The 26,921-nt window shown below is 43.7% G+C and overlaps 1 protein-coding gene across 2 annotated transcripts in view; it reads left to right on the top strand.

Moving 5' to 3' along the window:
• The window catches only part of SKAP1 (src kinase associated phosphoprotein 1), a 1,036,580-nt gene that overhangs the window by 344,017 nt on the left and 665,642 nt on the right, over positions 1-26,921 (top strand). For both annotated transcript variants that reach the window (XM_069237544.1, XM_069237543.1), the window contains exon 4: positions 18,210-18,329. In XM_069237544.1, the coding sequence (XP_069093645.1) occupies positions 18,210-18,329 (120 nt within the window). The remainder of the gene's footprint in view (positions 1-18,209; positions 18,330-26,921) is intronic.

Below are 26,921 nucleotides of genomic sequence, written 5' to 3'. Positions count from 1 at the left end.
ATTCACACTCTGCTCCCCACTCAAACACTGCTCCTTTCTTTAATAACAATCTCATGGGTTCTACAACTCCAGCAAAATCATGCACGAATTTCGAACAATATTCTGCCAACCCCAGAAACGATTTAAGTTGATCCTTGTTACATGGCTTCGGGGCTTCGCTAATCGCCCTCACTATACTTTTTTTTGGCTTTATACCTTCTGCAGATACTACGTGACCTAAATAGTTCACGCTACTCTTTCTCAACTGGCATTTTTCCTTCTTCAGTCAACCCATGATTCTCAATTCTTACCAACACTTTCTCAATCAATTCATCATGCTCTTCCATAGACCTCCCAACTATTATAATATCGTCTTAGAAGCACAATACATTCTTCATGCCCTCAAAAATGTTATGCATAATACGCTGAAACTCAGCTGACGCGGATGCTAGCCCAAATGGCATTCTACAATAACGATAGGCACCTAAAGAATTACAAAGGAAGTCAATGGACGTGAATCCGGATGTAGATTAACTTGATGGTAAGCTGCCGACATGTCCAGAACGCTAAATACCTTGCCACCACCCATCATACTTAGCATTTCCGTGATGTTCGGCAAAGGTTGCCTATCAACCCAAATATTCTTATTCAGGTCTCTCAAGTCTATGCATAAACAAATTTTATTCCCATCCTTGGGTGCTACAACGATCAATGCCAACCACTCCGACGATTCTATTGGTTCGATTATTTTTTCCTGCAGTAATCTATCAGTTTCCTGTTGAAGAGGTCCTCTCATCATGTACGGTATTGATCTTACTTTGTGAACAACTGGAACAGCGTTTTTTTTTAAAGATTATTCGGTGCGTAAATTTTTTCAATTTTCCAAGTCTCTCAGTAAAAACTTTTGGAAACTTTTCCATTAATTTCTCTCTCCATTCCTCTGCAGTTCCCAGAATTCCCATATACTCTACGTTTGAATCTTCCACAACTATGACTGGTTCAGTTGCGTTGGGATTGAGAACAATATTTAAATCTTTCTGATGTCTCCATCCTAATAAGTTCGATCCTTCATGAGTCACATATACTTTCCCATGTACACCGTTCCCTTTGAAGATAATGTCCATCCATTTCATTCCCATAATGTTGATTCTTTTACCACCATACCCAACCGCTTTCACATCTGCAGTCTGCAAATCTTCAAATTTTTCCCTCAAGGTTCCTTCATAAACACCTTTAGATATTAAAGTATACAAACTTCCGGAATCAACTAGCATCCTTACAATCTTAGTATTAAGTGATACATCACAATGAGGCTTCTTTAATTCACATTGGCTTTCACGCTTCAAATTCATACAGTCTTCTGATTCAACATCACGCAGATTGCCTTCTGACATGCTGTTGATGGTTAGAACAATTTCTTCCTCATGTTCCCCTTGTAGGTTATCTATTGATTTAACACTTTTATTCCACACTTTACCCTTTGACCTCCACACTTTGGCCAAATGACCACGCCTTCCACACATTCTGCATGTCAAAGTACGAGCAGAACATACAGGACTTGAAGCAATGTGTCCCGGACACCCACATCTATAGCATAATATATTAAAATTATTTTTCTCTCCCGTGTTACTAGCTGTACCCTTCTCATGTTTTATTGTTTTAAGTTGTTCTACTTCTACTGTGCTCTCTTTAACTGATTCTCTCATGTGTGTTTTAGATTCAATTCCTTTCATCCAAGCTTCAGTATGCTCCATATTCCTTGCTATTTGTATTGACTCCTCTAACGAAGGGTCAATAGATAGCAGTCTCTCTTTCACCTTTTTGTTATTAGTGCATCGCACTATTTGGTCACGAATGAGAGAATCAGTTAAATCCTGAAAGTTACATGTTACTGCTATCCCTCTTAGTGCAGCTACATAAGTCATCACATCTTCATCTAAACCTTGAACACGCAGAAAAAAAACTTAGGACGTTCAAACACGACACAAATTTTTGGCGTAAAATGTTTTTCCAACATTTGTAAAGACATATCATAAAGATTTATGGGTTGTCCTTCGCCAATACCCAAAGATACTTCTGGCAAGTAGTCGTATATATGATGCAGTAAGATTGCTTGTTTTCTAAGAGGACTATATTTGTCTCCTCCAATTGTCAACAAATAGGTAGTTTTTCCACCTCTTCCATGGAATGGACGGTTCGCCTGGTATTGGTAAGAAACATGGTGGAGCAGAAATACTTTGTTCAGCCATACCTGTGAATAAAAATAACCAACTACCAAACTTTACTAAAATAACAATTCAAAATAATTAAGTAAAATAACAATCTAAAATAACTATCTGCTATTTATCTTAGTAAAAGTATATATATATATATATATATATATATCTAAATATATATATATATTTTTTTTGTCTCTTTTCTTAGTCCATCTCTGTAGTCTTTTTTTTTCCTTTTATTTAAATTAGTTTCTTTAGTCCTTCCTTTGTTTTCATGCTGTGTGTAAGCTTTCGGGAAGAAAACGCCTCCACTAGGTAAGGAGCAATGTCTTTTCCGTTTCTCAATGCGGAGTTTATTTAGGGAGTTTATTGATATCTCCGTTCACTGTGTACAATGCGCACATCAAGGGAAAACGAAGCTCATTTAGCGCGCGCACCGCACTTTGTTTATCGTTGAATCCTGGCACCTTCTTTGTCCCTCAGCGCGCCGCGCGCGCCACACTTTCTTTATTCCTGAATCATGCGCGAGAGACGGCTCGTGCTGCAGTTTCTTCGTCTTCAACCGTCTCTCACTCTATAGCCCGAGCCAAAATTAGTCCAAATAACAATATACGAAACTTAAAATATACTTTTTTTATAGCTGCAGCAACACGGAGAGTATTTCTCTGACACAATTAAAAAAAAATGAAAGCAGGAATATCGTTCAGAGGATCTCCAACAGTTGAAAGCGTAAATTTAAAAGTTATTTTCTGGAGAATCAAAGTAATGGAAACTCACGATTAAGTACATTTCTCTCCTGATCTTTTTGCTTCAGTTTTCTTGGTAAGCTGTAGGAATTTCCTTCTCCATAAATCTTTTCTTCTTCCAGATAGCTGATCCAGGGGTTGGGGGTTACCGGTTCTTCTTGCTCTCTGCCCCCCCTGCACAGAGTCCACTCGTCGCCAAAATATGTACAGACTCCACGGGACATAGAAAGAAATGATCCTTTATTTGAATGATTTTTCTGAATAAAGTAATATTGTGATGAACCCCCAGTAAGAGCTCCTCACCCTCCAGCTTCCAGCTCCTTCTCCCAGTTTCTCCCTTCTAGAATCTCCACTCCCTCCTAATTCTAATCCCATCCTCTAAAATCATTACTACACTTACCGTGAGTGATAGTTGTAGTGGTAAATTTGCAACTCTAATGTATTTTTGCTTTTGGTGATGGTGAAGGAGCTGCAAAAGGCATCTATCCAAATCTCAGTACTTGCAGTTCTAAAAATGATGTCTGTACGAGTAGATCACTATGTAGCACTATGTTAAATCCATATGCCAGGGATGAATGCAGGAAGGACACTTAAGTCCATGTAAGGATGATCTTTATTAGAAGACGGCACAGTACCTGCCTCCGGTCCAGAAGCCAAGCAACCAGTGAACATCTTCCCAAAGTTTCAGAACAGAACCCCCTCAATACAATACAAATGACATGTAGGCTATCCAAAGATACACATACAACTTAAAGGAGCAAAACGGCAATATGACATACAGGGAAAGTGACCATCCACAGGGTTTGCACAGTGAGCTTTTAAGGTGGTGGGTTTAAAGTGTTTGGTTCCATTTGCGAAGAGATTGCAGAGATTTTGAAAGGAGTACAAGCACTATCAGATGGTTATGGACTTCAGGGGCCTTACCTTGGACTACTTTGAATTAAGGGTAGATTGGAAAACTTTCCAAAAGGATCGGGACAATTCATGCAGTATACTTTATCATATTTGAGAGCGGTGGCAGCAGAGGGATGACTAGGGTGTCTGATGTATACGCAGGGACGCCGACGCCCGGGACATCTTGTTTGGGGTCAAGGGCAACAAGTTTTTATGTTTACTTTGTCCTTGGGACAAGTAGGCCCAACCCTCTGCAGCACAAACCCTTTGGTTGCCTGTTTACAGAGAGTGGAACTCTCTGCAGTTGAGGTAATGTGTTTCCAATAGATAATGCTGTTCGAACTTGTATTTATGGTTCATTATTTGAAAGCCTTCATTATTAGGGTGAGTGCTGTAAATAAATGTTTTAAGGTCACACTTCACTACTGACGTTGGTTCCAGTACAAAAAAAAACCGTGTATACACATGTTTGAAAGGTTTAGGCTATGAGGCTAAGTATAATGCTCCCAGAATGCTCTCTGATTAGATGCAAATGAAGTGTTATTTAGTAAAATGTTTTGATGCATGCTAGTATTTCCCAAAAATATTTCTAATGGAAAATCAGTGTAACCATTTTCAACACGATTATGGGAAGCATGAAAATAAACAAACACTGACAAAGCCAACTGATCTGACATATTTGTATAAGTCTTTTAGTTTCATCAATGCGTGTCTTGTTTTGACATGGCTTTTGTAACACTTTATTGTTGTGGGAGCTACCAGGCCCTCAACATTGTAACAAACACTGGCAAAAAAAAAAAACATTTTTGAACTCTAAAAGCACACGTTGCCACCAGTGGCATAACAAAGGCCCCGCAGCCGCCCTCCAGGGGGCCCCTTCAGCACAGCACCTGCCCTGAGTGAGTCTGGATAGGGGGCTCCTCCATGTTCTTTGCAAAGGGGCACCCTCCAGTTTCGTTACGTCACTGATTGCCACTGTAGTTCCTGGCACTGAACAAAACTACTTTGTGTGCCAATATGCTCCTTGTGGAAGAGCAGAATGCAATCACTCACAGCCAAAAGAGAGAGAAATAGAAGTTTAATAAAAACAAAATGTCTTTGCTAACACCAGACCTAATTAGGGACCAAGACCCACATGTAGGTAGCTTTTTGCATGTCGCAAACAGCGACTTTCGCTGTGTGCGACGTGCAAAAAGCACATTGCGATGCACAAACCCAGTTTTGCGATTCGGTAACCTGGTTACCGAATCGCAAAACGGGTTTGCGACTCCCAATTAGGAAGGGGTGTTCCCTTCCTAATTGCGACTTGCAGTGCAACGTAGGATTGTTCTGCGAACGCGGGCGCAAACCAATCGCAGTTTGCACCCATTTCAAATGGGTGCTAACACTTTCGCAAAAGGGAAGGGGTCACCATCCTACATTCGGATTTGCGACTCGCAAATTGCGACTCGCTCTGACTCACAATTTGCGGGTCGCAAATCTGAACCTACCTACATGTGGCCCCAGATTCTTAAAGAAAGTCACAAAAGTGCACCCATGGTATATGTCGTACCCCTATAAAATATTTGTGAACTGTATTTTAGCATGGGTAAATACGCATGTGTAGATTTGCTCATGTGAAAATCTATTGAGCATTTGCAAGTTCATTTTCCCTCCAGCCACTTTCTTCCCAACCCTGGAAGAAGTTCTAATTCTGCCATTGTCAGGAGTAAATGTCCAACCTTTCTTATTATGGGAAAATATTAGAGAGAAGCTGGTGAAAATCTTTAAAACATGCAGGTTAGTAGGTTTGCAGACTCAAAGGCATTCCAGCCCTGGAACTATTGCTTACTGCTTCCTCCAGCCCCAGTATGCAGATCTGCAGAAAGGTGGCAAAATAAGGAAATTGCTACAGTAGGGATTGAAACTGCAAGTATTCAAGCCCTACTATGGTAGTAGCCCTGGCATAATCAGAGAGGTTATTATCAGAGCTCTTATATAATGAGATTGCTGCCGTAATTTGGCGCCACACTATATGACACCAAAGGGACAAGTAGATCATTTTACAGGACAAGTAGATTTGAGAAGCAACCTGTCCCCTGGACAAGTAGATATTTTAATAAATTCCACACCCCTGATATGATGGAGGTGTAAACCTCACCCCTTGCTAAGCAACTTCTTATTAGCACCTCATCTGGGTCACAGAGAAGGTAGAACAAGCCTTCTGCAATAGCCTACTGCCACTAGTGTGGTACCAGGCTCCAAGCTTTGTCACTCACTCAGTGTTAATGTTGAAGGTAGCATTGTTATCCATGATGCTGTATGAACAGCTGTCTGCCTCAACCACTAACCAAACCTCTCTCCCATGACTACCGTGTTTTCGGCAGCCACGTCGCCATAGTTCACATGGAGGTGCAGCTGCTGCAGGATACTGCAGAAATACACATGGAAGAAGCAAAAGTGAACTGCTTCTCTCCACACATTCGCTGTGAATGATAGAGAGAAGTCTGTGGGTGCCTAGGCTAAAGATCTGTTCAATCATTGATGAAAATGCCACAGTTGACCTATAAGGTGTGTGAATGAGGAGCATGCTGCCATCTCAACAGATAAAGGAAGAAAAGGGAGGTTTGGGCTGCCTTCTATATAGCTGAGTCAGGTGACTAGAATTCCCTAGTGGATGATCGGGCCCGTGAATTGGGAGAGCTGATGGTCCAACATTTCTGTAGACATCCGTCATTAGCACTGCTTGTAATTAGTGGCAGTCATTCGAGAGACAGGCGGTCCTCACAAATAATGCTTTATCAGTCGTCCATTATTTGTGTTTATGATTGCAAATGGATGTCATCTGACATTTATATGACCAGGTGACTAGCAGCATTCTGCCAAAAGTACATTGCCTGTTCCCAGTTGTAGGTTTGGATTGCTCTCTGTCTCCGGTTAGGGGAACCACTGTTTCTACCGAGTCTGTTGATTGGGGAGGAACAAAAGCTGAGCTATTTTCTTTGTTGTTTGGCCACCATATTCATACGTGAGATAGTATATAGGTAGTGCTGGACAGGTCTTTGTTTGGTGTCTTTTCACAGACATTAGGGAAGTTGATCCATCCTGTATGCTTGGTATCAGGTTTCAAACCTAGATCTTAGTTTCAACCATTTTGGTGCAGAATTTAGAGCCATGAATTGGGCTTTGCACTATTTACTGTGGTTGCATTGCAAATACATGAGTGTAACATGAGATACTGCCTATTTTTGCATGCTGTAGAATTGTTAGAAGAGGATTGTGAAGGCTGTGCTGGCCTCTTAGATAAGTCTTGGATGCACAATATTTGGATGCGGGGCTCCAGAGTCGTACGATTTTGTGTATGTTCCCTCTAATTTTGGAACTGTATTAAAATAAAACTGGGAAGTAAAAAGTTAAGCAGTCTCTGCTAACAGCTGCCTTTATCTGGAGATCACAATTAGGGGTTAATCTTTTTGTGGTAGATAAACTTAGTACCACTAAATTGGGAAATAGGCAATAGGAACACTTATTGATAACAGCCAACAGTTAAAGTGCCTCACAGCCATATTTGTAAGTGAGCAAAAGTCGGGCTTGGGCTAAATTTATATGCATGTTATGCAGTACTGTATGATAGCTGTCCACAGGAGACTAGTGTTGTATTTAAACTCTTTCGAGTCTGCTTCACGAGACATGCAGCGTGAGGCTAGGCTCCGGGCTACGTGTGTTCTGAAGATTCGAATCGGGGACATGAAGAGATTTTGACCATTGGAGAGCTGGCTTGCAGCTCCATCCTGATGTTGCATTTAACTTTAATGAAACTAATTTACCAGTCTTGTTTACCAGCGCATCTTTTCAATGGCGAGGAGGAGAACCAGCTATTCAGGAGGAGAGCACCTTTGGGGGCCAGCAGTTTAAATGGTGTGGGACGCTTATGTTGCAGCGCCGCAGCAGGAGGAAAATTAATGAAATTGACTTCACCACGATGAAGGCTCCAGCAGTGTGTATGGTGCCCCATGATATTAAAGAGGTGCAAGATTTGCAGGAAGAATTTTTCCTGGAAGTGAGTGAAGTGGGAAATGCAGAGGTGGAAGATCATCTGTATTGTGGTATCTCCATTGACTGGGTGGAAATGTGTATGGTGGCAGATTCTGGGGCGTGTTACACATTGGTGGGAGAAGAGTGAGAAATAAACTTTCCTGGGAAAGAATTACATGCTCCAGACACCGAGAGTGTAGCTTATGGAAACAAGCCCATTGACTTTGTGGGTTATTGGATGGGTAAACGGGAGTTTCAAGGTGAAAAGACATTCTCCAAAGTGCATGTGGCCAAGTATGGGTCACATTTGTTGGGTTAGTCACAGCAGAGAGAATTTAAAATCGTATTGGACCCAAATCAATCTGATCAAGTGTTGGGGCATTGACCAATGTGCATGTGGCGGGGAAGATCAACTGGGAGAGTGAATTTCTGGCGGCCTTCCAGGAGAAACTAGGATTATTAAAGGGGTTTGCACACAAAATTATCTTGAAGGAGAGTGTGTGTACTATAGTACACATGCCTATGGGGGTACCAGTGGCTGACATCCTCTTCCCAACATTGTTGATATGTTGATGACAGTCAAAGGTGCTAAGTTTTTCTCGACGCTTGACCTGTCATCAGCATATCACCAGATCCCACTACATCCGGAGTCAAGGCCACTCCCTTCATTTGTCACTACTGAAGCAGCATACCAGTTCAACCGTATGCCTTTTGGGCTGGCACCCACAGAAGCAGTATTTCTAAGGGCCATGCACCAGTTGTTTAAGAAAAAAGATAAGGTGACATACTTACAAGATGGCATCCTGTTTTTTGGGACAGACATCGAAGAGCATGATGAGGATTTTTGCAGGAGTGTGGATTGAACATCGGGTGGGAAAAGTGCAAAATTAGAGTGGATTGTGTGGAACATTTGGGACATTGGTTGAATATTGGTTGAATGAGCAGGGGGTGGCACCCAAAATGAAGTTGGTAAGGGCCATTGAGGAGGCACCGGCTCCACTGAACAAAGACCAGTTGAGGACATTTTTAAGGATTAGTGGCAAACTAGTCATGCCTTTTTACGATGTTTGCTAACAAAACAGTATCCATGAGAAAACTCATGGCAAGAAATATCCAATTTGAATTGGGAGAGGGGTGTCAGAAGGAATTTGACTTGATCAAAAAGTGTATTGCATTGGCCCCAGCTTTGAAGCCATTTGATACAAGAGATGGATGTATAATATGTACTGATATTAGTGGTGTAGGTTTGGGTGCTGTATTGTTGCAATACAGGAATGTAAAGGAGGTGACCACTGTGTATGCCTCAAGGCCCTTGAGAGATGCCAAGTTGTGATATTCCACGATGATTGAAAAAGAAGGTTTGGCATGGTGGTGGGGTTTGTCTCATTTTCAAAATTTGTCTTGGGGGGGGGGGGTGGACTTCGTGATTCGCACTGCTCATCGACCCTTAGTGGATGTGTTTACTAGGAAATGTACTGGACAGATTTCATCTAGAATTACTAAATGGGTTGTGAGATTGATGGAATACACTTTCAGAATAGAGTATGTACAATGAAGGAAAAGTGTGGTTGCAGACAGTTTGTCAAGTCTACCTGTGGAAAGTGAGGATGGAGGGAATAAAGAGGAGGAGCATTGACTTGTAGCGAGTGCGGAGGTGCTCACTGAGGGGAGGATATCTCATCTGGAGTGGGCACAGGCAGTCAGTGAGGATGCCACATTCCAGAAAGCGAAGGAATATGTGGTTATGAGATGACCAGCCAAGGATAAAGCGTTTGATAAGGCAGAGTTGTTCAGGAATGTTGACACAGAATTATCTGTCACTAGTGAATTTGTTTTCAGAGGACAGCTGTTGGTTGCACTGGAGGTATTGCGGAATTGCATAGTGAGTTTGGCACACAAGGGTCAGGCAGGCATGAGTGCAACCAAGCGCAGGGTGAGGTCGGAGTACTGATGGCGAGGGTTAGACAAAGATGTGGAAAGGGGGATTAGAGATTGTTTATCGTGTTTGTGGAGTGACAAATCACAAAAGACAGTTGAATATCCACCTGTGGAAGTGGACAAAATAGATGCACCCTGGAAGAAGTTTGGTTTGGTCATCTGTGCTCCATATTGTGTATTGGGTTTGTGTCCAAAATTTGCTCCAATGGCCATTGATTATTATTCGCGTTGGCCAGAGGCGAAATTTACGGTTCATGTAACGTTTCAAGATGTGATGAAATTCTTGGAATAATTATGGCATAGGGAAAGGATACCTAAACAGCTGGTGACAGACAGTGGTGTGCAGTTTGTCTCACAGGAAATGAAGGATTTACTTGGAATATATGGTGTTGAGCACATCAGGTCTTAGGTCAGTTTTCCTCAGAGTAATGGGCTTGTGGAGAGGTAGAATAGAACTTTGAAGGAAGGTCCGCAACTGGCATTGGGCCACGTTATCAATGGAAAAGAGCGGTGGAGAAATTGGTGTGGGCTTATCACACCCAACAGTGCCCCAGGAAAGGTGCTGTTTGAAGTTATGTGGGAAAGAAAGGCGAGAGAGTGTTGTTCTCCAAAGTGGGTGGATAAAAGAAATTGGGCATAGGTTGATGGATCAGGAAAAGGTTTTTGGAATTGGAGCATGGGTGTGTGTAAGGAAACGACGCAGGGAGGACAAGGGGTCAGCTAAATTCTCTTATCCTTTTACAGGTGAAGAAGTTGTATCCTTACACTGTATTATTGAGTGACAGAAATGTGTGGAATTGTAAAAAAAAAAAAAAAAAAAAAAACAGTGGTGAAATTTGCAGATTGATGGATGAAAGGTGGAACAGAGGTTGGTTTGGCATCAGGCCCAGTTATAGCAGGTGGGCCAGGTTGGTCAGGCCCACCAAAACATGACCTTTGGCCCTCCCAGTAACCGCAAAAGAGGCCACAGAGAAAGCACCTGTTAAGTGCTTCCTCCATGTCAGCAAATGTGTTTTTTTTTTTTTTTCCACTTTTGTTCACTTTATCAGTCAGGGGGCAATAAGAAATCTCTAGAATACATTTTATAGTGCACTGTTTTAATAATGTCGGTTTTACTTTTGTACTGATAGACAGTAGAAAAAAAAGGAAAATCATCTAAAGGTGGTATTTTTCTCCCTGAGACAAAACTCTGGGCATGCCGTAAAAACAAAAGAGCCCAGTGGCGACCTTAGCTCATGTGTGTGGCGTGCTGCAGTGGGGAGGTGTGGGGGCTTACCTGCCAATGATGCAACAGGTGCAGTGGCACCACAGTCCAGGTTGTAGGCTACCTCCAGAATTGTCGAATTGGGCACACATTGGTCCACCCAATCACACCCTTGGCCCATCCAGATATAAATTCCTGGAACCGGCTCTGGTTGGCATTGATGTAGATGGAGATGGTGAACGTGGAGTACAGAATGGAAAGAGGTAAATGTGACAAAGATGTGAAGAACACTGAGTGAAGAAGATGGTGATTCTATGCACCGTTCCACAAGGGTTAGGTCGAAGCCAGCTTGGCATGAAGATTATGTCATGGGGTGAGTCCATACATGTGGGTATGAAAAATGCAGATCCGTTGTAGTTGTTTATATTACGTAGAACTGTAGTCATTCTTAACAATGATACTTGTTATATTGTTATGCATTTTTATACATTGATGTTAGGTGTGTGTGTGTGTGTGTACACACGCACATTTATACACTTATGTTGGGTGTGTGCATATATATATATATATATATATATATATATATATTTTTTTTTTCGTGTATATCGTGTGTGTGTATATACACACACACACACACACACGAATATTTCTTTCTTTCTGGTTATTTCATTATTTTTGTTTAAACGATGGTTTCTGAGGATTCCAAGATTTGTGGGCTAATATGGGAAAAAATATGTATTGTATTCAGACTCTTTCGAGTCTGCATCAGGAGACACATCACGAGGCTAGGCTCCGCGATGCGTGTGCTCTGACGATTCGAATCCGGGGCGTGAAGAGATTTTGACAGTTGGAGAGTTGGCTGGCAGTTCTGTTGTTCCTTTTAACTTCTATAAAACTACCTTACCAGTCTTGCGTACAGGCACATCTTTTCAACTAGTTTGCCAGTGACATTCATTCGTGCGGAGAGACAGTGTGTGAGAAAAGAGATTGGCAAAACACATTTTGTGCCCAACAGACATTTTGCAAAATTTCCTGGAAAATTGCCTAAAAAAGTAATCAGTTTTACATATCTCTATTTAAGAAATTTCGTTTCATCAAGGTAATCCCAAAGAATTTTCAACATGTTGCGTTCCGAGTTTTACTCAAAATCCACTACTACGGCTGGTAAGTTTAGTCATCCACTCTGGGAAAAGTCATATCACAAGCGCGTGGAAAAAATGACAAATGTCAGCATATTCGCCTCAAGTGCGATTTAGTTTATTTTTTATTTTTTTTTAAGCACAAAATTGAGTCCTGTTGTACCACATTTAACTGTAAAACTTAGCTCTAAATGCGCCATTTTCCAAACAATGTACCTAATTATGCAATGAGAATTCAGCTAATTCCGCGTTCTCCTAAAATCCATATTCATTTTTAAATTATCAACATTTTTTGCGGCATATTCTATTCTTTCTTTGTAGCTCTTTTTTTTACCGTAGCATGTTTACAACACTCAGAAACGTCATAACTGCGATAGGAAGAGTTATACAAATTCAACTATTTCATTGGATGAGAAATATCTCTATTTTATTCACCTGAAAAACCGTTCAAAAAAACGGCAGCAACAATAGCAGAGCGCCCCCTGGTGCCACGGTTCTGCAGATGCAACGGATTGGAAGTTGCCGGTTTGCGAGAAGTGGTCTTGAAATGACGCACTACAATAAACGGTTGCAGAGAGCATGCGCAGAGCCGATCACGCGCTATCGCACCTTGCCGTGAACCGAAGAGGTGACGTCTTAGCACGTTCACAGGGCGTTAGTGCACACACGCGCTCAGACCCGAAGTCAGGGGTTTTGTTTGCACAGATTGGCGTTAACCCTTTCATGCGTGGTGTTTGAGAGGTTATTAATTCCGGATGACAGCTTCTCAGCCAGGGCCTGCTCTGCGCCATGCTTGTTGGCTTATCGGCGCAGCTGTCTTTGTGCTCCTTTCAACAGCGCAGTGTGGCTGTGGAGAGATGAGTCCCCTCAGTACACACAGTTTTCCATCTCTGCTGGAAATAAGTCCTTACGCGTTACCTTTTGAATGCATATATGTTTTCTGATACTGACTGATTATTGGACATCATTCTTTCCTTCTCGTTTTTTATAGGCCTCTCTCCAGAGGCCTAGGAACCTTCTCGAGAAACAAAGTACATGTGCAAACTTTGTGAGACCTTGGCATAGTTTGCCTGGAGAGCCAAAGAGCGGCACCACCAGCCCCCCAAGCATTCTAACATTTTACAAGGGGAAAATGGCAGATTTCTTTCTAATCCAGAGCATTTATTTACTCTATCGGCTTCCATTGAAACGGGGACCTTTTTTAGGCCTGGGGGACAGCCAAAATGAAGCCATTTTTTGGCTTCAGAAATCGTGAGTCTCCCGCCTGAATTGGGGCTGTTGGCATGTATGCACCTCACACAGGCTCATCCGACCTCTGTCCCGCTGTGGGTCATCTCCAGATACAATCCTCCCAGCTGTTGATAGACTAGGTCTTCACCTCCGCTGTGACACGTGTACTTTAATGCAACTCGAAAGTTCCTTCTCATGTCCCCTTACCGGAAGCGCCCTGAGACCACTGTGAGTGTTTAGTGGAGCTGTAGAAACATATAAATGTGAAGAAGGTGAGAAAGGTAGGCAGGTAAATACATCGTTATTCTTCCTAAAAAAGTACTCAAGAAGCAAACAGTGCAGTAAGATGAATAAGAGAACACAGACTTCATCTGGCATTCCTAGGTCTAAAGTTTGATCAGAGTGTGCCCTTCCCAGGAAACTTTATTTGTGTTGTTTCCTGGCCGGACTCCAGCAGGTAAGCCATTGACAAAATAGCCACAGACTAACAAACTGTCAGAGAGAAGCTGTTACTTCTGAATGTGAAGTAGTTTTTGTAGGAGATGGAAACATAAAATCAGTAAAGTGAAAACAAAATGGAGGCCTAATAGCTAATCTGTGTAAGTGTCTTGAGCGGAAACAGCAACGCTCTTGTGTAGAAGTAGCTCTAGGGAATAGATGAATGTTTGGTGGGATTATTGTTAAATTTAACAAAAACTTGGTGTCCATCCTGTTTGTGACCGTGTGCACTGATTGATGAAGGCTGTCATGTGCAGCAGATATTGGGAATTATATATGGTCTAAAAGGAAAGTCCCTTTGATTTAGGATTTGTTTCAGAAATTGCAAATTTGAGACAATGTTTAAAAATGTGACAAGGGGGAGATCATAGTGTCTGATAGGTTGTTGCAGCAAATAGAGCTTCAGGGTTCAACAAACCCACCACCAAAACAACTAGGTGCCCACCGAGGTGATCACTTGCCTGTTGGCTTTGATCTGAGTCACAGCTAGTTGGCTTCTTGGTGATGTCAACTGTGGACAGTATTCCAGCCTAATGGAAGGGGTCACAGCATTGGGGAGCTCAGGTGCTTTATTGTAGTACTCACAACTTTGCAGTGCAGAGATGGTAGGGAACTTTCACAGACTGAAACTCCTGTGTACCCATCGACCTTCAAGGTATATAGTTCAGTCACACTGTCAGGCTCCTCAGGACTCCAGATTTAACATGTGCAAATTGGCCTAAATCTTGTGTGAAACACTCAAAACCTTTCCAGGGATTTCTCTGGCCTGTCCTGCCTTAACTCTGTTGCAAACTCTCTTTCAGCGTCCCCTTTGTCAAGGATACCATATGTGTCCCTCCAAATCGGTTGGTCAGCTCTACTCAGCAGAGTTCAGAAACTCTTTCTGGCAAATCAAACGTAGGAAAGGGAGTTGGTGCTGGATGCCCCAACAACGCAACTCAGAGTTTTCTGATCCCACTGATTTTGTGACTGTTGCAGAAAACAATCTTGGAAAAATATTGGTTTCTTCCCCATCTTTATACTCAAGTTGTCAGACTTTGTATATTTCAGCAATTCAGTTCTGTGATAGGTTCTGGGTAGTTTTGCACTTTTGTTAGTTCTGTACAGACTGGTCCAGCCATGGTTTTTGTACAGAGTGTGAGCACCAAGTTGAGGTGGGTGTGTGTGTTTTCTTCCAGAGGAACTCGAAACAAGATTATAAAAGATAAGTAGGCTGTCCCACTCAACGACCTATCAATTTGTGGAGGGAATCCCTTTCACAGAAGAGAGGACCAGGAAAGAACAGGGGGAACTCTGTAGCTTCAATGGGATCTGATGTGTCTTCTCCTAAACGCTGTATAGTTTAGCCCACTACAAATGTACCTGGAATGTTTGCAAGAGTGAGTCCTCCAGTTTATATTGGTTGTCTGGGCTCCACTGACCATTCCTCTTACGTACTATTTGGATTATATCCATGCAAAATGGAAGCCAGTATGGCCGTGGCCACATGCAACAGACATAATCCACTCACACAGATGTTCACACATGTGACATCCATGTCCCACATGGATGAGCTAAGGTCCCAATGTAGGGGAACAAACAGAAATATATAAACACTGCATATGTTGGTAGGCCACTCTCCATACATAGAAGGCAACACATAAAAAGGCATGCCCTGCAACAATCAGTATGCTGCCACCACTATCGGTCTTCTATAGTAGTGGGCCTTAGTCTAGGATCCGCAATGCCTGATATTGCAGTACTTTCGTCTCTGTTTACTGTTTTTTCTGTGTTAAGTGTTTATTGTCAAATGAAGTTTGCATTCTGTGATGGCTTGTGCAGTAAAAGAACAGAACAAAATGTTTTCAGTTCCTCTGTGTGCTGTGTTCATTTTGTGTGACATTTAGTACGTTGGTGTTATTGGATGTTGATATTGTTTGAAAACTCTTGTATTCATTTTTTAACATATCTGTTAATGTTTTTTTTACCACCAAGTTTACATTCCACGTCAGATAGATATTTTCTTTGTGGTTTTAGTTGGGTAAAAAAGTTATAATGTTTCAATTTTTTTTGGTTTCCAGTTTCTTAATCCTTTTTATTGTCTTGCTTGTCAACGCAGTTGTTGCTAGACAATTTTGAGAGCATCTCTGGATGGGGTGTTGGCTCCACCCACTTATTGAGAGCCAGCAGCATATGTTTTGATTGGGCAGAAGTTGTGTGCTTCCACAAAAAATGTTCTTGCCCTTCACACAACTGTGATTGTTTATTTATCCAGCACCTGAGTTTGAAGTTCAGGGCTGCAAACATGGCACTGTAATGCTAATAAAGTGTCTTGGGAGGAGGGCAGTTCTTAACGTGTATGGATGTTTAGCTCTGGTTTGACAGTGCAACTGTCACCTGACCTTTTAACTTTCATCTCTATTATTCTACTGCTTTTTATTTCCACACAAATGCACATTCAATCCCATGCTATTTACTGGTAATGCTTCACATTCCCAAAAAACATTCCTTTAAAGCCAGGCCTATTGGTATTGTCAGTGTTTGTTTACAATGCCCTCTACATTTGCTATATATTTGCTGGTACTGACGAGTTGAATTACGCATTTTAATGTCTGTATTTTGATTTAGGTATCTGAACGTTTACTGCAAATTCTCAACATCAAGAAATCACTTCTGAACTAAACGTTTAGTATTGTACTTACATTGTGAGTACAGGGCTCACAGAATGACACGTTGCACAGCCATGTACAGAGGTTAGGGCAGGTCTGTGCTCCTGTAGCGATCACCTATACGAGGCCCAATGTGCTCCTGTGGTGGTTACCTAGACAAATGCCCTCTGGTTTCTCTGTTGTGATCTGGATGAGGGCCGTCAGTGCTTTGGTGGTGATCACCTAGACGTGGACGACCTATACTCATGTGATGGTCACCTAGACAGTGTCCCTCTGTGATGCTGTGGCATTACCTGGATGACGGTCCTCAGTGCTCCTGTGTGTCACCTTGAACAAGGCCCTCTGTGATCCTGTGGTGGTCACCTGGATGTGGGCCCTCTATACTCCTGTGGTGGCTGAAAGGATGAGGATCCTCAGTGTTCCTGTGCTGGCCACCTAAGAGAGGGCCCTCCTTGTTCATTTTGTGGGCACACACATGATTGCCCTGTATACTGCTGTGTACTCCTATGGTGGCCACATGGATAAAGGTCCTCTCTGGCTCTATGGTGCACCTGGACAAGGGCTCGCTATGCTCCAGTAGTGGTCACCGAGTCGTAAGCCTTCTGTACTCCTGAGGTGATCACTGGAGGCAGGGCACTTTGTGCTCCTGTGGTTGGCCATTTGTGCTGCTGAGGGGAGCGCACAGACAACAACACTGTGCTCCTATTGTTGCTGCCTGGTTGAAGGCCCTCTATACTTTTGTCTCATGGACAAGTCTCATCTGTGCTCCAATAGTGGCCACCTGGACGAAGTCCCTCTGTAATCCCGTTGAGGCCACCTGGATGAAGACTGTCTATGCTCATGTGGTGGCCACATAGACAAGGGCTCTGTTTGCTCCTCTAGTGGCCATCTGGATGTGGGCCCTCTGTGCTTCTGTGGTGACCACATGGATGAGGGCCATCTGTGCTCCTTCGGTGGTAACCTGGATGAAGACTCTCTGAGCTCCTGAGGAGGCCACCTGGAAGAGGGCCGTTCGTGTTCTTTTGATGCTTATGAGGTAGAGAATCCTCTGTGCTCCTGTGGTGGTCACATGGGCGAGGGCCCTATGCAATTATGTGGTTGCCATCCAGATAACAGCCCTCTGTGCTCATGTGTGGTGGCCACCTGGATGAGCCTGGACTCTGTGTGTCGTGCATCTCGGTCCTCATCACAGTTGAGGTGTCTCAACGTTATCTTCCTCTTAACATGTAGTGTTTACTGTAATATCTCTTCCTTTATAACCCAAGCCTGTGGGGCAGTAGGAGGAATAGAAGGGCAGAATGAAGCTGCTGGTTCGTACACACCGCAGATCCTCTCTTCCACTAAATGATTGAATTCACGTTCATTCCTTCTGTTATCTACTGTCTTTCTATTCCTTGACCTTTGTCCACATGAGTGATCTTGGAGTGCATTATGCATGTGAATGAGTGGCATGTGTGTTTCACATGTGTCAGCTGGTGGGCCACCACAAAACAGGTCGAGCTAGAGTCGTCCTGATCTTCGTGGCTGTAGCACACATACACTGTTCATCCCATAATTCAATCCAAACACTACAGTGGCATGTAGCCTGGGACTGTGTCTGCCTTTTATAGAGAAAGCTCATGGAAAGAAACTCTTGTTTACATACAACTGTGTGGACCACTGTATCTTCACACTTCACTCTTGTTTTTCCCCCTTTAATACAGGCACAGAGGCAGCTGATGCATACTTGATACAAAATGGCTGTGATGACAACCACAGTCTTCATAATGCTGTATCCATGGTGTCCGACGATGTGTCCTTCACTTCTGATTTCCAGGATGACGGTAAGTTCAGCCTTTTTTGTCCTGTCATCTGTTAGGTACCTGAAAAGGGACTGCTAAAATTCCATTAAGTACTCTTTTGATCTACTTTGGAAGGTCCCCTGTTGTTGCAGTTGGATATCCTAGCAGTGGATGCTTTTGGGTTTTTGTGGCACATGTAAACCAACAAGCTATCATATTATTTTTAAACAACTTTTATCAGTCACACTGTGAAGTAAATTGTCCCACGTTTGTCTGAAAGCTGGGACTTTTTCGTCTTTGTGCTTAGCAGAAGAATTCTGAGGTTGGATCAATAGAAAACTTGATGGGCTTTTTTAAAGCTTGGTGTGAGATGTTACAGGACGCATGGAGCTTGCTTCCTCAGGTCATGTGTTTAGGTCATTTTTTTCAGAATTATTAAAGTTTGTTTCTTAGCGAGAACAGAAGGTACCGAATGGCTAGTTTTCTTGCAGAAGTGGGGCACTGCAGTGCTTCTTAACCATTTACGAGTGAGCTATCTACCTGGAATCTTATACTAGCCCAGCCCAGTTAGTGGCTGCATTTCATCATTGGGAGCTATGCTCTTCTAGGTATCTACAAGCTGAATTCTAGCCATTCCGGAGAGGGCAGTGCAGTGCTGGACCTTGATACTGCACTTTTGGCTAATTTCATTTTGCCATAATTATGTCAATACACAGAGCTCTCTCCTTTGGAACATTTTTTTTCTATTTGCCGGGCAACCCCTGGGGGTTCATGTTGAGGTATTTGTCAAGGTAGGAACACCGTTTTTTTTTTTTTCTTTTTTACTGCAGTGTCATCTGTGCCTGGTGGTTGAATATGATCAGCAAGTTGAGTACAGCATGTGCTTTAGAGGCTGGGGGACTGTATGGATATGACTGTTTTGCAGCTTGAAGGCTACTAGGCTCTGTCCAAGACTGTTACACCTTCAGACTAATATGGAGTGAAGGTACTCCTGTTGCACCAACTTTGAGATAGAACTGGGTGTCTTCACTGAAGGGGTGTATAGAGAGATGTACAACCTAAGTAGTGTCTTGAAAAGCATCGGGTATATCCTGAACCACAGATGACAAGGGGGAGCTTACAGGCATACAGTTGAATGATAAAAAACAAACCTCCTTTCTGCAGCATGCCCTCCAGGAGTGTTCCCTCGAACATGCCTGTTTTTTATTGCTCTTGCCTGCATGACTGCAACTCTTACAGTTATTTACTGCTAAATGATCGTAATTTACAAAGGAAAATGCCAATCTGGATATCTATGTGACAGGCTTCCAATATTAGGGTGTAAGCACTGAAAGAGTTCTCATGGTTTTACTCGAAGACCTGTGAAGGGAAATGAGTGGTGGCAATGTTTAATGGAAAATCCAGGCTACAGCATTGTCCTGGATCAGACACTTCTTCTCCTCCCTTCTTGTCTTGTGGCTTATCAACTATAAAAATTGTCAACTACATCAAGTGTGGAGCCCCCCCAGGCCCACTGTTATCACCCCTTTTGTTTCATTGCTATTTTCAGACCTATAGTGCTGAGGAACACTCAAAGTATCCTGATCAGGCCATTTCGGCCTTTACTTAAATCTAATCAAGACCCCCCTACCTCTGGGGAAAAAAGTTTATCGCAGATCGTTCCATGTAGTGGGAGGTGAACTTTAGACTGTGCTTTCTGACACCTTGAGAACTTAAGATGATCTTTTTAAAAGCAGAGCAAGACCTAGCTGCTCTCAACTTAAGGGTGGACCTGTCCTCATTAGGACTGCCATTTTGTTTACTGGCATGTTTTGCACTCCTTTTTCTTTTCTTTATGAAGCCAAAAGACTGTCTTGGTCTATGATTGGGTGTGGGGGGGTCTTACCTGTTTCGGGGTAGTGCCCGATACAATGTTAAAGGACTTTCAGTTCATGCTGATAAATACCTAAAATACTTTTGGGGTTCTGATCTGCATGTTCTGTGATGTGGCACCAGAATCATACCTGCCACGTTCTACACTTTCTTGACATAGTGGTCAGGGCGGTTTTGGTGTTCTCTGGCGAAGAATTCTATGTTGTCTGTATGTCAAGAATCCTTGCAATGATTCTATGAGGAAAGTAAAGAAATATGTATCCGGTGAGTGTTCATCTGAGTTGTAGAGATCAATATTATCATCCGTGCATTGATAACATCTTGCCAAGTTTGATAATGGGAATGCCTGTACTCATTTTATGGCCTATTTTAATTTTGTGACAGAGGGCAAGCCAGTGAGCTTTTATTGAGCACTTGATTGAGTAGGATGCATTGAAAATGAATGTAGGGTATCTTAATATTGATTGAATTTACTATTTCTGAATACATTTAGATTTGTTATGATTGATATTGTGAACTGCTTATGTTTTAGTGTTGTATTTATGTGTGAAATGCGCAGACCTATGTTTATTTGTTTTTCAACCATGTGTAAACTTATTGAGGGTTAACCCAGGGTTGAAAGCCAGTGCTCCCATCTGTGGGGTATTGTTATAGTGAGGGTCATGTAACTGTTAATTATTAATTTAGACGTTTTATCAAGCATTTGATCTCTTCTCACTGTAACTAACCAGCTCTGGGGTATACAGAAGTCAAAAAGGTTACGCAGTGGGCTGTTTGGAGTACAGCATGACAAGGTGAGAAATAATGGTTGTACTTTGTTTAAAAAATTCTGTTTTAAAGGTACCTGAATAAAAAACGTAGTTTGTCTCAGCTGTAAGTTGGGGGACCGAGGATGCCCCATGGTTTAGGCGCCATCACTTCCACAGAGAGAGGACACCATCTTTCTGCTAGTTGTAGGGGACTTAAGGAGTGAGATATGGAGATGCTGTTCCAGGGTTTCTAAATGGGCTGTAGCGCCGGACAAACATTTTAAAATATGTTGGGTACTAGTTTAGTGCGCTATATGAGAGCCTTGGCTCAGGATCAAATCTCCACATAGTGCTGCATGACATCACCTATCACGAAATTGGCGACATATCAATGGTTTACCATCAAAATGGTGATCTTTGTTCAACACATAAACCTTCAGTATGAGCATTGTTGCGATCTTAAACGAAATACACAACTGTCTTTTCCCGCGGTCGACCAATTGGAGCTGTGCTAGTGATGGAACTAGGCGTTCCTGCAAACCTTCCAGTGCCTTTAATAAAACTGTCAGAAGTAGAACTAACTAATTCATGTAGCAAGCGTGGTTACTTCTGATGAAGCTGGGCAGACTGTAGACATGATATACAGCAAAGTAGGGTTGTCTTTGAATAGAGGTGGACGAGCCACAGAAAGCTCGAGCCAGGCTTTCGACAGAAGCCTGCCTCTGGCTCAGCTCGTGGTCCTGTTCCAACTTTGAGCCCATAACAAACTGAGTTTTCATATGGCTTCTGTCTGCCTCCCTCTACCCAGGTTGTGACATTACAGTCAAAGCTGCTTACTGTGAAAGTGGTGAACCAGGTTTGAGTTGCAGTGTTGCCTCAACATTCTGAGATTCTGGGCAAATCACTAAATCAAATGCAAATAAACAATGCATGTGACCTTCTGTAATATAACTGGTGCTCTTGTAAAGAGCTCTGCCCTCAGGTCAAGTTTGTGCTAAATTTAAAAACTGCTTAGAAATGCACTAAGAGGTAAAAACAAAGCCTTAACTTACGGAAAGACAAATAGATACCCATTTACTGGCAGAGTTGCACAAATTGAAACCAGAAAACCTGAATAAATTGTGATTTCCCCATGTTGTTAAGTAAATATTTTATTTCACCAAGATGCTTTTTTCTTCGTTTTCACGTACTGAAGCACTTTCAAATATGTCAGTAGAGAATATTAGTTGTCCCAGTTGTAAAAAAATAAAAATAAAAAAAAACTGTCACTTTCAAGCACTTCTCATTGCAGGGCTATAATATGCCCTGTTAAAGTCAAAGCTTCCACATGTTAAAGAGATCGACATTTTTGAATTTTGAACAGACTTTATCTTATTTTAGCTGATGTTTGTTGTATGATTACAAAGCAAATATTTCATGGCTTGGCTCATGTACAAAGCTCCAAGATCGGAGCCAGACCCTTGGTTCATCTTTGGCTCTGCTCACCCTGTTAATTTGCCGACTCCTCCACCACTATCTCTGAAACATATTGAAACTCTCTGGGGTAACCAGCACTGTCGCAGTTGGCGCGTGTTGCAAGTAGTTCTGGGCCGGGGCCCAATCAGCCTTGGATTATGGGCTGGTGTTCCAAGCTCTCTCAGACGTGAGTCCTTACTGACTTCACCCCTGAAGATCTCACCTTTATTTTCCTACTTCAAATGACCCCTGGGCTAAACCACGGGTGCCCACGAAGACAGGTGTGGTGGGCTACTGACCCCTCTGGATAGGAGCCAATCGTCCCCACCTCCCACTGGGCACTCGTTATCTCACAAGTGCAACATTACATTTCTCCCTTGTTTCAGAAAAATTACAACAACTCAAAACATATTCAAGAACAGATGCCCCCCCCCCCCAATTGAGTCCGGGGGTAAGTCACATACATTATGTGGTTGCTTAGACGAGAGGAGGGGACCGGATTGGCCCGCAGATTGTATCGGGCCTGCTTCCAGCCCGCTTGCTGTTGGGCTGTCCTGGGGGTGACTTGTCTCACACTCAACCCCTCTCCGCTCTGCCAAGGGGTTAGGCAGGGGACCCTGCTAGTGAGATATGGTCTCCGTCCTCTCTGGCAAGTTCCTCCTGTTCGGTCCCTGTGCATGGGAACGTTGGTGTATGGAACTTAAAGTGTGAAATATTTCTGGATCCCTCTTCATGCCGAGCATTCGCTCTAGTGCCATGTAAGTGTGTGATATGGGGACCTCCCAAATGGCAGTCGAAACTTGCTCCCTGGACATCGGTCTTTGGAGACCATTTGGTCCCCCACTTGGGCGTAGAATGTCTTGTTCTGCGATGTCGGCTGGCACGGACATTGGGATTGTCAGCATTTGGCGAGGACTCTCGGGTCATCCACTGGGGCTGGGATCCACCCAGGATGATGAGGAATGGAGTTTTCCTCCACGTGGCCCATTAGGTGTCCCAGTGCTTGTCCGGTGGTGGGTCTGGCGGTACTCTCTCAAGAACGCATAGGTGGCCCAGTCGTAGGCTTGCTGGTTAGCATGAGTGATTCGGATTACCTTGTTTTGCGTCCTCAGAAATCGTTCAACTTCCCCGTTGACATGCAGCCATCTTGGGGTGGTTCTTCGGTGCGTGATGTTCCAGGACTTGAGGTACTCAACCATTTCGGGACTTTGAAATGATGGTGGTTTCTCTCCGTGGATCATTGTACATGAGAGTAGTGTCGGCTGATAGGGCTGCTTTGTTTGCTTGAAACGCTTGCTCTTGGGTCTCCCCCCCCCCAGTGCCAGGGCATGGCGGATTTCGTCAGTTCCCAAAGGGGTTGTGTCAGTGTGGTCAGGTCAGGGATGAATTTGCCACAGTAATTCACCATCCCTAAAAAGCTGTGGACCTCTGATACAGTGGTAGAGGATGGAGCTTCTTTAATGTTGCATACGTTTTTTTGGGGTCGGAGGCTATTCCTTTCGGAGAGAAGGTGTATCCACAGAAGCTGATCCTTTGGGTTAGGAATTCACACCTGGTCTGGTGAAGGGTCAGTCCAGAGTCTTTGATTCTTTGGCGCACTCTGAGTCTGCAGGTGTGCTCTGGGATGGACTTCGCGTAGATCAGGATGTCACTGATGTCATTTATCGCACCTGGGAGGTCCCCTGAATCTCCCGGATGGTATTTTGGAAGTCCTCTGAAGTACTGGAAATGCCGAAGTTCAGTCTGCGGTATCATCGATGGCAGACATCGGTGGAAAAAGTGGTTATGTACTGCGACTCCTCCGCCAAGGTGAACTGATGGTATCCTGATCGCAGGTTGACCTTGGAGAACCAGCATGCTCTGCTCAACTCCGCTAGTAGGTCATCCACGGTGTGGGTGAGGTGTCCTTCTTGTTTTATGGCTACGTTGGGCAGCTGCATGTCCACGCATATGTGCATCTCTCCTGTTGCTTTGTCTTTCGAGTCACTACGATCGGAGACACCCATGGGTTGGCCCATGATACTCTTTTGATGATTCCTTCCGCTTCCAGCTTTGCCAGCTCTCTCTCCTCTTGAGGCCTCAAGTGGAATGCGATTCTTCAGTGTCTCAGGGCTATTGGATTCAACGTCGGGTTGATTTGGAGTGTGATTTCTTTTCCTTTTAGGCATCCAATCCCTTTGAACACCTCAGGAAATTCAGCTAGGGTCACTCCTTCCTAGTGGACACCAAAGGGAAAAGTGACGGTCCTTAAAGCTTCAGCCTGTCTGGCATCCTAGCAGCATGCCGTGGCCCTCTTCCGTGACGGAGACAACTGAGTTGCAGGACTCAGTCCCATAGGTGATGGGTGTGTGGAACTTTCCTTGAAAGGCCAGCGGTTGGCGTTGTTCATATGCAAAGACTTTAATCAGTGTTTTCTGGAGGGGTGGTGGTGGTTGCAACTTCAGGTACATCTCCCTGGTTAGTAAGTTGATGGATGCACCGGTGTCTACTGTGGCAAGTACTGGATGGGTGCCCACACGTACTTGACATTCGGAGAGGTGGTGCTTATTTGGTGTTGCTGTCCCCCACGGGGAACACAGCGTGAACCCTGTGATCCTCCTCCTCGCCCATGTCACTATGAGGGTGTTGACGGTGGCTTGAGTTGGACCTTTCTTACTGGAGCGGCATACTTTTGTGTAGTGGTTATACTCGCCACATGCTGCACATCTCATTCCGTTCGCAGGACAGTACATGGGCGGTGTGTGGGCCACCACAAAATCCCCATGACGTTGGTGATGATCCTTTCACTGGGGGTTTTATTGGGGAATGGGTTGACCTTACGGCATTAACAGTTTCTGTCTTTATAGTCTTCTGCAGAGCGGCCCCCATATGAGATGCCTGCACTTTGGATAGATTTTTCAGTTCTGCCCATCGTTGGAATGTCTGCTAGGGATTTTCCAGGATGCGCTCTTAGTTCTGCTGATGCACAGCCCTGAATGATTTGGCCTCAGATTTATTTTCCTTCATCAGTGAAGCCACATGCGCTTGTCCGTTCTTTGAGTCTTGTGTACAATACATCAATGGATTCATTCTCTTGTTGCCTGGAGGTGAATCGCTCAGTCTCAGTTGACCATGGGTGCGACATATGCACTGAGCAGTTACCAGGGTCACATGTGCGTCTTGGAGATTTGCTGTAGTTCTTTGCCTCCTAGGTGCAATATCATGGCACACTTTCTCCTGTCCTCTATCTTCATTGCGTTGAAATAGAGGCCTACCCGTTCTACCCAGTCTTTCCATCTAGACGCTTATGCGGATGGGGCGCCTTCTATGATGAATGGTTCTATGGGAAGTATGTTGGACATGTTGGTTTCGTTTTTGGTGACTTATGTCGTGCTTCCCTCCTTCCTTTTCTGGGTGTTTTATTGTGTCGACATGGTAACTAAGGTTACTTTATTGCTGGTGAGTCACTTGCCTCCTGGTCAGCTGGCCAGGGGCACATGTGCTGGGAGCTCGGCACTCTGAAGTCGCTGGGCCTTTTCAGATTAGCTGTGTGTGGGGGCTTCTGGCCATCAAACGGGTTGTGTCACCTTTGCTTTATTTGTATATTGTGCACCCGTGAGGAACGCTCAACCCTACGGCGTCCACTGTTGCAGTTGGCGCTCGTTACAAGTAGCGCTCGACCTGAGCCCAATCAGACTCGGAATATGGGCTGGTGTTTGGTGCTCCGAGGCGTAGGTCCTTACTGACTCCACCCCTGCAGATCTCGCCTTTATTTTCCTACTTCACATGGCCTGCGGGCTGAACCACAGGTGCTACAAATACAGGTGAGGCGGGCTACCCACCCCTCTGGGATGGGAGCCATTGGACGCCTCCTTCCCCCGCACACTTCTCACCTCACGGGTGCGACATTACAGCTAGCTACCTGACCCGATTGAACTCTAATGATCGCAGCTAACTATTGATCTGGCCTTCTTTTCGCGCCAGTTCTCAGAAGTATATGAAAGGTGACACGCAGCTCTCTAGAATACTCCTTTATAACAGTAATAATAAAAATGTATGTTACGTTGCTGGAATAACGTGCGTTCTGCAATCTCTAGGGCACAAAGTTCAAGTCGGCACTTCACGCCGACTTCGCCTTTCACCATTAGAAGGTGGTGAAAGAAACTCCTGAGAGCTGCGCGATAGTCACCGAACTGTCCAGCATACGTGCTTCTGCTGCTTGACACCGCAGAATTTCGCGAATTGCTCTGCGTAAGCAGACGAATCTTGCGTACATTTACACCCCGATAAGTGCTTGACGTTTGGCGGGCCAGACGGATTGTTGTGTTAAACAGATGCAGCAGTTGCCAGAACTAGCACTTTAGTAATAATTGGGTAATCTGACTTTGCAATCATTTATACTGCTGAGTTTTATTTTTTTTTCTCGTGGGAATGTCATAATTTTTTTTCCATTTTTTTGCATGCACCGTGGAAATCATTGAGCCTGGGGTGGGAAACGGAGCTTTATCGATGTATTTAAAACGTTTTTATGGGCATACTTAATGTGCTATTGTTTTGGAAGTGTCTGCTCGTAAAACGC

Source organism: Pleurodeles waltl, chromosome 6 (genome assembly GCF_031143425.1).
Source record: "Pleurodeles waltl isolate 20211129_DDA chromosome 6, aPleWal1.hap1.20221129, whole genome shotgun sequence".
NCBI classification, from domain to species: Eukaryota; Metazoa; Chordata; class Amphibia; order Caudata; family Salamandridae; genus Pleurodeles; species Pleurodeles waltl.
This window is presented reverse-complemented; position numbering and strand designations above follow the sequence as displayed.